This window comes from Laetiporus sulphureus (assembly GCF_001632365.1).
Source record: "Laetiporus sulphureus 93-53 unplaced genomic scaffold LAESUscaffold_29, whole genome shotgun sequence".
NCBI classification, from domain to species: domain Eukaryota; kingdom Fungi; phylum Basidiomycota; class Agaricomycetes; order Polyporales; family Laetiporaceae; genus Laetiporus; species Laetiporus sulphureus.
This window is the reverse complement of record NW_024468538.1, coordinates 451260-460973: the sequence shown is the minus strand read 5'-3', so window position 1 is coordinate 460973 and position 9714 is coordinate 451260. Positions and strand designations below refer to the sequence as shown.

The 9714-nt window shown below is 47.7% G+C and overlaps 3 protein-coding genes across 3 annotated transcripts; all 3 read left to right on the top strand.

The window, feature by feature from the left end:
- Nucleotides 1-1727: 1727 nt before the first annotated feature.
- Nucleotides 1728-3253, top strand: LAESUDRAFT_760745 (uncharacterized protein; the record flags this gene model as incomplete). The annotated part of the gene is made up of 2 exons (XM_040912793.1): nucleotides 1728-2527; nucleotides 2587-3253. The coding sequence occupies 2 exons, from the start codon at nucleotides 1728-1730 to the stop codon at nucleotides 3251-3253; spliced, it is 1467 nt and encodes a 488-aa protein (XP_040762759.1).
- Nucleotides 3254-6437: 3184 nt separating this feature from the next.
- Nucleotides 6438-7967, top strand: LAESUDRAFT_760742 (uncharacterized protein; the record flags this gene model as incomplete). Its single annotated transcript, XM_040912792.1, has 2 exons — nucleotides 6438-6620; nucleotides 7824-7967. 2 exons carry the CDS (start codon nucleotides 6438-6440, stop codon nucleotides 7965-7967), a joined length of 327 nt encoding a protein of 108 aa, XP_040762758.1.
- Nucleotides 7968-8145: 178 nt separating this feature from the next.
- Nucleotides 8146-9435, top strand: LAESUDRAFT_760741 (uncharacterized protein; the record flags this gene model as incomplete). The annotated part of the gene is made up of 2 exons (XM_040912791.1): nucleotides 8146-9055; nucleotides 9095-9435. 2 exons carry the CDS (start codon nucleotides 8146-8148, stop codon nucleotides 9433-9435), a joined length of 1251 nt encoding a protein of 416 aa, XP_040762757.1.
- Nucleotides 9436-9714: the final 279 nt, after the last annotated feature.

Genomic DNA, 9714 nt, shown 5'->3' with positions numbered 1-9714 from the left:
TATCTGCCTATTGGTTTAGGCAGCAAAGTGGTGCCACTATCTTGAGTGGTGAATTGGGTGCTTGCTAGCTTGATGGTCCAATGGGTTTCTTTCTGGGCAAGTGGCCTGGTGTCACATGACCAACACCTGACAACTTTCGAATAGGGCAAGTGGTCAGTGTCACGTGACTGGGTGGCTAAATCATGGGTGCTTGATGGTCATGTGGTAGACACAGTCATGTCCATAATGTATGTGGCAGCATTGTGCTGTTTGTCCAAGTATCCATGTTGCGAGACCAATATGAAGGTTGGCGTTCGGATAACCACTCAAATGAGGACTTTAATGGTGAAAAAGAAAGGTGCCACTTAATACTGTGACAAAGTGGGGTCTACTTGGACGGTACAAGAAAACAATTCCATCAAGTCCTCAAACAGGGGTATCCAATTCTAGGGAACTCGGTGCACGTTGCGGCCTCTGCACCACTTGAAAAAACAGAGAGAACCACTCTGAAGTATCCATCGCTACGGTACTTCGCCCGAGGAGGGAAAAACAGGGAGAACCACTTTGAAGTAGCCATCGCTACGGTACTTCACCAGACAGGAGATTCTCGGAGAAGTGGAACCTGGATACTTGTTGCGGCAAGGTACCTGCTGAAGGCAGTGTCGACTTGAGCCCCATCCTCATCGGAGGCACTGGGTATACAGAAGACGCCGGTTAAGGGCCACCGAAAGAAGGCACCCAGACCTTGCCGAGGCCAGTTTTCAATCGAGAAAATGGGGATAGGAAGGACGATTGGTTATAGGACACCAAGCAGAGGAAATCAAAAGCCAGAACGATCAAGCGCTCAAACGGGAGTAGGCAGGAGTTCGAAGTGACTAGCTGGACACTTTAAAAAGTGAGCATAGGATATCCGAGGTCTGGAAAAGAAGACTAGGACTCTGACTGGTTGACGTTACCAGGCAAATCAAAAGGCGTACAAGATTGGTTAAGGGCCACCAAAGATCAAAAGGCAGGAGTGCGGAGTTTTTGTTACAGGAACGAACTCAAGCACTAGCGATTACTTGTGTGGTAATCCAGAAGAGAAGCCCTCATCTGAGGCACACGTTGAAGATGTGCTAAAGCCCTTCCCAGGGAAGGCAATTAAGGAACCTTAGGTCAAGACAAGATTCAAGACGAATATTTCACGAGAACACGACCAGGTATCTGAAGAAGATACACCAGAAACACGACCGGTGACTTCTGACGAAGAAGTATCACCATTTACGCTCAGTGACGCCACCACAGAGGAATTAACAGACCTCTACGATAAAAAGTCGACAGAAGCGGTTCAACTTCGACTTCAATTTAGGCTAGGACGAGCCTACGAACCAACAGATCACCCAAGGCTAGAGCAGCTCGAGGGTGAAATCGAAGAAATAAGACAAGTTCTTCGTGGAAGGGAAAACTTTGACGAAGAATCTCTACGACTCTTTGACGAAGCAACAGAACTTCCACGACGAGAATCAATCCAAGTTGAATGACAGGAAGGGCGTTCACAGGAAACTGGTGGATTACAGCCCGTTAATTTTCTCGGAGCAAGAGCAGTCCCGCTCGAGAGATCTATCTCAGACAGTACTACTCGACCAGATTATCCAGGAATCACACATCTTAGGAGGGACCAGCCACCCCATCTACCCAATGCACCTGGAATCACACGTTCAGTTTCAACTGGATCAAGACCAACCAGTAGCTTCCAGTTCTCAGGAAGCATGGCTACCCACGCACGATACAACCCGGCTCTCGGACCACCAGTTCATCCTGGAACTTGCACCGATGCCATCTGGAATGAGTACCAACAAGCATTGGGAATGTACGCACAATACCAGGGAGCAATTCCCAAGCAGCCAGTGGCACGGGAAAAGAAGATGGGAAAAATCAAGGAGTTTAGGGGAGACAAGCGAGAATATGCATCGTTTCTCCGAAACGTGGAACAATACCTATTGGCAAATGAAGGAGTCTACAGTGACGACTTCAGCAAAATTGCCTTCGTCCTCTCCCAAATCGACTCCTCATTCACAGCAGGAAAGTGGGCCGAGTCATGGGAAGCCAACCAAATGGCAAAACACAGCAATCTTGGGACGTACCAGGATTTCAAGACGACGCTTACCGAAAAGTATGGAGGTGTCGCAACCAAGGACCAAGCCTGGCAAGTACTTCTCGAAGGAAAATACAAGCAGGACAAGCAAACCGTCGACGAGTATATCGGAAATCTCGATATCCTCTACCGATATGCCGAAATCGACGACGAATACGCCAAGCTCATCCACTTCAAGCGAGGCCTTAATGAGAAACTTGCAGAAAAAGTCTTCATCACGGAAAATCTGCCAACGACCTATGCAGCAGCATGCAAGGCCACAAGAAAGGTCACGAACCTCCAGGATATTCATAGCGGAAAGACAAATATCTTCAAGTTCATCTCAGGCTCTTCAGGAAGCGGAAGAAGGATGGAGAAGGACCTGACGCAATGGACATTGATCGGATCTCCCCAGAAACCCATCAGAAACGTTCTGTGAGTGGACTCTGCTACAACTATGGAAAGTCAGGACATGTCGCTGCACAATGCACGAGTCCAGAATATGATCCGGCACCAGATCGCTCAGGAAAGACAACTTCATATGCCAAAACCAAGACGTCCAATTCCAGGACGAAGAAATACTCCGGATCTGGCAGACGAAGAAAGACTTCCAAGCTGACTAAATCTTACTCCAAGAGAACGGAGAGGAAACACCGACGAGTAAAGAGAGTCGAAGAAAGCGACTCTGAGGACAACTTGGAGGAGTCGGAACAGGAAGAATCAGAATCCTCATCATCAGAAGAATCAGAATCTGAGTCATCAGAATCTGAAGAAGTATCCGAACAAGAAACGGTTGTTCACAGGGTACGAAGAACTCGTCCTGTTAAAACCAAAACAGTTCGCAAAATCAGACGAACCAAGGACGAATCCAGTGACTCAGAAGAAGAGTCATATGTGATTCAAAGATTCATTCTCAAGGAAGAACTCGCCAGGATACAATGGGAAGATGCACTCAAAATGCGAGGAGACCGTATTAAGAAACGCAATATGACGATGCCCCATCTCGACGATCTTCTGGAATTCGGAGACAATTCAGATAAATATGAATATGCACGCCGATATCCACCACCCATGGAAAAAGATGATCCAGAGAGTTTTGAAATTGGGTGCACGTTGGGATCTTGTGGCATCCAGATAAAGAAACGGTCCCCGAGGAAGTAATCATACGAGACGATATTAAGCGAGGAAGCGAAATATACCTCAATATCGTCTTTCAAGATTACGATGGCACAAGAACCCGAAGTATTCCAGCAAGAGCCTTAGTCGATTCTGGAGCAAAAGGAATGTTCATCAATGAATCGTTTGCGAAGAAAGCAGGACTCCACCTTCTCAAATCGCAGAAGGAAGTCAAGATTCGCAGTGTTGATGGAAGTCTCATCAACTCTACAAACCAACGATTCAAAGGAACTGTTCATGCAGGAACGTACGAATGGAATGATGACTTCCTTGTCATCGACTTAGGAAAAGAAGACGTGATCATTGGCAATACGTGGCTTCATGATCACAACCCAATTATCAATTGGCAAACGGGTGAAGTTAAGGTCCATCAATATGTAGAAGACGTACCAGATGAGGAACCATGGCCTTTCAAAGATGAAGATGCTGTTCATCTTCCAATCACCAAAAAGGAGAAAGCCAAAGCCAAGCGAACCTTGAAAAGGATCGACTGGTTTGATGTCGATCCTGTACTGGATGAAGCAGGAACCATTGATTCGGACCTCTTGCTTGCATACATAAAAGGAGCACGGTACTTGGAGGATCAGGAAATAGGAGAAAAAGAAGCTATTTTCGTCTATCAACCTGACACTGGCATACTCCAAGAAGTAACACTTGAAGAGAAAGAACATCGCTCAGCTGGAGAAAGGAAGATGCAGTATCTTGCACTGTGACGAACGAATGCTTCCCAAAAGGATCATCACCAAACATGGAAAGAAGGTGATACCTTCTGGAAGGCATCAAATAAAGCGCAGGAACTCGCACAAAAGAAAGCACTCAAGGAGAAGAAGAATTCCAAGAAGAAAGTGATGATACCATCGTATCTTCTCAAATACAAGCGAATTTTCGAAGAAAAGGCATCGGAACGGTTACCACCGCATAGATCTTACGATCACAACATAGACTTCAAGCCGGACTTTGTTCCTAAATGAGGAAAGGTCTATAATCTATCAAAGCTGGAAGAAGAAGCTATGAATGCCTTTATCGACAAAAATCTTGTGAAAGGATACATTCGTCCTTCGCAATCTGCGATGGCATCACCTTTCTTCTTTGTAGGAAAGAAAGATGGCAGGCTACATCCATGCCAGGACTACCGCTATGCGAATGAAGGAACGATTAAGGACGCCTACCCACTCTCACTCATATCGGACCTAATGGATTGACTCCGTCATGCCAAGTATTTCGCAAAGCTTGACATTCGCGGAGCATATACCAATGTTTGAATTCGTCAAGGAGATGAGTGGAAGGCTGCCTTCATCACCAAGCGTGGATTATTCGAACCAACGGTCATGTTCTTCGGAATGTGCAATGCACCGGCAACCTTTCAGTGAATGATGAATGAAATATTCGCAGAAGAAATTGCTGAAGGATGGCTATTGTGCTATCTGGATGACATCCTCATCCTGGCCGAAAGCGAAAAAGAGTTGGAAAAGAAGCTTGAACGAGTCATCAAGAAGATGGTCAACAATGACCTCTATCTCAAGTTGGAAAAATGCGTATTTAAGACTATGCGCACTGACTTTCTAGGACTGGTTCTCCTCCCAGGACGACTTCAGATGGATCCAGCAAAAGTCAATGGGATCATCAAATGGGAAGCTCCAACTGGTGTAAAAGGAGTGCGAGCATTTCTAGGATTCGCCAACTTCTATCGAAAGTTCATCTGGAACTATTCTAAAATCGCAAGACCCTTAATAGATCTTACCAAGACCAAGGGCGGGAATGTGTTCCATTGGACTAGCAAAGAACAAGCCGCATTCGACTATCTCAAAAACGAGTTCGGCAAGGCACCGATACTGGTTATGCCAGACAAAAACAAGCCTTTCGTCATCGAAATCGATGCATCAGACTTCGCTACAGGAGCAGTCCTCATGCAGAAGGATGATAATGGTGACCTCCATGCCTGCGCATATTATTCCAAGTCGTTCTCCGATCCGGAACGAAATTATCAAATCTATGACAAGGAGCTACTAGGAATCATCTGCGCAATTAAGGAATGGAGACACTATCTCGATGGAACAAAGGAGCCATTCCTCATATGCACAGATCACAAGAATCTGACGTACTTCAGGCAACCGCAGGACCTGAACCCAAGACAGCGAAGGTGGCAACTCTTCTTGTCTATGTTCAATTACAAAATTGTCCATACGCCAGGACGACAAATGGTGCAAGCGGATGCACTTTCACGATTGTCCGAATTAGACAATCGACAGGATAACAAGTCACCTGCAATCCTGCTACCCGACGATCTCTTTATTGGTGCTATCGATACAGATATGGCGGAACAAATCCGACAAGCACTAACAAAAGACCCATCGGTACTTGGGTACAAGGACGGCCTAATGGAGGAACTCCCAGTTCCACGAGGAATGACAACGGATGACATCAAGGACGCTGACAATGGTTTAATCACCATCCATGGACGCGTATATGTCCCGAACACTATGGCATTGAAGAAGGAAATTGTTCAGCAATACCATGAAGCCACTCCCCCATGGTCATCCAGGAATCTGGGTTACACACCAACTTGTGCGTAAAGACTTCTGGTGGCCAGGAATGTATCACTTCATCCAAAGTTACGTCAATGGATGTGCCACATGTCAGCAATCCAAAGCTGTTCGAAACAAGATCAAAGTTCCACTACAGCCCATCGGCCCTTCACCCAATGTGCTACCCTTCAAGCAGGTTAGCGTGGATTTTATTACAGATCTGCCAAAAAGCGAAGGCTTCGATTCAATAATGGTCATGGTAGACCATGGGCTTAGTAAGGGGGTAATTCTATGTCCCTGCAAGAAGACGATCACTGCCTCAGAAACCGCTGAGCTATTCAGACGACAAGTCTGAAAACACTTTGGGCTACCTGACAAGATCATCTCTGACTGTGGAATGCAATTTGCATCCAAAGTCTTCCAAGCACTGTGCACCGCCCTCAAGATCAAGTCGGCCATGAGCACAGCCTACCATCCGCAGACGGACGAAGAAATGGAGCGAATGAATCAAGAATTGGAAACATATCTTCGAATGTATTGTGCGAAGCAACCGCATCGATGGAATCAATTTCTATCTGAAGCAGAGTTTGCGCACAATCTCCACACTCATTCGGTGACAAAGAAGTCACCATTCGAAATATGGTATGGCTACGAGCCCCGAGATAATGCCAGAACTGTTTCCTCAGGACGAGGTCCCCGACATGGATGCAAGACTCAAGCTTCTCAGTATGGTCCGCAAGGAGGCCACGGAAGGAATCATCAAGGCAAAAGCCCGTGTATCTGCCAGGATCAAAGGAGGATCTCCGACGTTCAAGAAAGGAGACAAGGTCTGGCTGGAAGCCACCAATTTGAAAAGGCCTTACAAATTGAACAAGCTAGCACTGAAGCGAGAATGACCCTTCAGGATCAAGGAGGTTCTGGGACCTCTCTCGTTCAAGTTAGACCTTCCTGCGACATGGAAGATCCATCCGGTGTTTCATGCTGTGCTGCTCACGCCGTATCGGCAGACCAGTACACATGGGGAAAGTTATTCAACACCGCCTCCGGATCTTATCGAAGGAGAGGAAGAATTTGAAATCGAGTCTATAATTGGACATCGACTATGGTGCAGCAAGAATGAATATCTGGTAAAATGAGCTGGATATCCACTCAGTGAAAGGTCATGGGTAAAAGAGATGGAAATGGGCAATGCAGGAGAGCTGCTGAATGAGTATAAAAAGAAGCACGACTTGGCCTGAACCCTCAGTCCATGCCCCAATGCCCGTGCAACATCCCGAGTGTCACGGTTTTACCTGACAAGTCATTATAGGAACAAATGCTACTAAGGAGCATATTATTTTTCATCATTTCGCATCACACAAGAAGTCACGTGATCTAACAAGATAAGATAACGAGGCATCAAGTCACATGACCTCGGATCTCTCTTGGCATTGTCACGTGACACCAAGCTCCTCGGCATGGCATCATATGTCGCAATCAGCATGTCGTCATATTGCATGCTCAAGAGGAGCTCCGTTTCTGTGGGTTATTATTAGGCAGCCAATCAGAATAATTGGGACATGTCATACGATTGTAGCACTGACCAGTAGGATAGCGTGTGACTCGCTTAGACAGTACTGTACAGTAGCATAGCAATCATGTATATAAGGACCAGCAAGACGAGGAGGAGACCTCAGTCTTATTCTCCTTCGTCCACCACTACCATCACAGAGGGGTCTTACCAGACACTCTCAGTGTGCTATACATTCTATTTGCATTCTCACTTGTGATAATGCCTCTAGCCTCGCTAGTAAGTCTTGCTCTGCGACCAGCTACTCGGCCTCGTCAGTGGGCATGTCGTACCGCCACAGCTCGTCGCTGTTGGCTCTTAGCCAGGAGACCCTCAAGGGGACTCTATATTTGGTTGTCTATCTTTGTCATCGGCATGCCGTGACACCAAGTTTCTCGAATCTGCTATCACCACTTTTGCGCATCTTATCGAAGTTCTTGAAGACGTCGAATCCCACTCCTCCCACGATCATCATTACCAGGTCTTCCAACAGCTCGGAGTCTATCTCGCTATCAGAGGGGCTGGATTCGCCATCGAGGATCTTGCCGACTTCGACCATACCAACGTCGAGTTCAACATGACCCATCCAAACCATGATGGACCATCTCATCCAGAGAGCGGATGACATCCACAAAGTCCACCTCCTGGACGACTTCAGGTCAACTCGACGACAGCCATATCTAACCCCTCACCCCAGCGGGCTAATCAGAATTCCTTATCCATTCCCATTCCAAACGGACAAGCCGAAGGTAACGCTAGAGGATGACATCGATATCGACCTAGACGGAACATGAGGAACATTCATGAGAATGAATTACCCAATGTACCTAACGGAGGAACTCCACCTGCCCCGGCTAGAGCCAGATCGATGCCAGACTATCCTAACAGCCATCTACGCTGGCCTTCCGGTGGGAATCCTCCCACCATCGTATACTCTAGATCATCTGCTACACTTTGATATTTTACCGGCAGCACTCTCATTCGCTCTGGATGCATTCAGTGTCGTACACGGTACCGTATCAAGGACAATGACAATACCAGTGGAAGAACGTACAGGAATGGTGAACATCCACATCACGGACTGGTATGAAGAAGAAGAACGGCTGCTCGAAGGTATAAGTAGTGGTTCTCCTTTCCCTCTACTGGACCATCGCCTCCTCCTACTCGAGTGGGAACTCTATGAGGAAATATACCCTTGGGACAAAGAGAACTGCCCCACTCTACCACCTCCACCAATGTCGCTCAACATCCATGTCACCACCACCATCACTCACAGCGCATCGGAGCCAGGACTGCTTCTCGACAGCGATGGAGATGAACTCCCGCTTCTAGGCAACCTTAGCGACGAAGCACTGGCCAAATCATGGAGGAATGCACGTTGGGAAGACGATGAAGACGAGACAGGTCGTTGGATGACGGGAGGATCTTGGACGATGGGTAGAGCCTGGGGTAATGACGATGAACAGGCAAGGAATGCTGACGAGGAACAACCCGGCTACCCCCACCGTCTCGGTGCCACGTACCCCTACAATGACCCACCGGAGGACGGATCACAACCTGCACCAGCCGTCACCATCAAGGAGCAGATAAGGTATGCTCGAATGGTCAAGTCTTTGAGAAACCCAGCGGCAGGACAGGTATCGCTCATCGCCCCAGACGTAGCATCACCTTACGATGTCTTCATCGCCACGCCACTAACATTCCTCATGGAAAGTGATGGCCATTGACTCTACATCCATCGTATGGGCACAGGCGACTTTGCCACCTTCCATGCCTTCGTCTTCACTTGGGACAACCAGAAGGTCATCTGGCACCTCTACTCGGAAGACTCACCTCATCGTGTCTTCAGCCAATGGGTCACTCTGCTCTATCCGCCACCCATCCCAGGCATGCACGACTGGTATCCAACACCCAACCGGATGCATATCATCAGCGTTCGCTTCACGAGCAAGGAAGAGGGCATCGAACAATACGAGGTCGAACTATTCAGGACGTTCTCCGATCAAGTTCACTACGGAGATGTCAAGACACCTCGTGAGTTCACACTGATCATCTTCCAACCCCTCGTTGCCATGATCGAGCAGCCTGGGTAGCTTACCGATGGGGTCGATGCACTGAAGGCGGTCCTTTACGAAGACGGATCCATCTCACACTGGACACCTACCGAGTTCCATCCTCAGCCTCAAGAGGATCTCGACGTGGGCTGGGAGGTCGTACCCCACACCACCATCCCAGTCTATGACTATGTGGGTGTCCATGGAGGGTGATGATAGGATAGTTTGGTGAGTGGTCGTCAAGGGTCTTGCCAGTTGGAAGGGGGAGCTTGTGTTACGGTTTCAGCGCTTCATGGTCACGTGACAGTTTACGTTGCA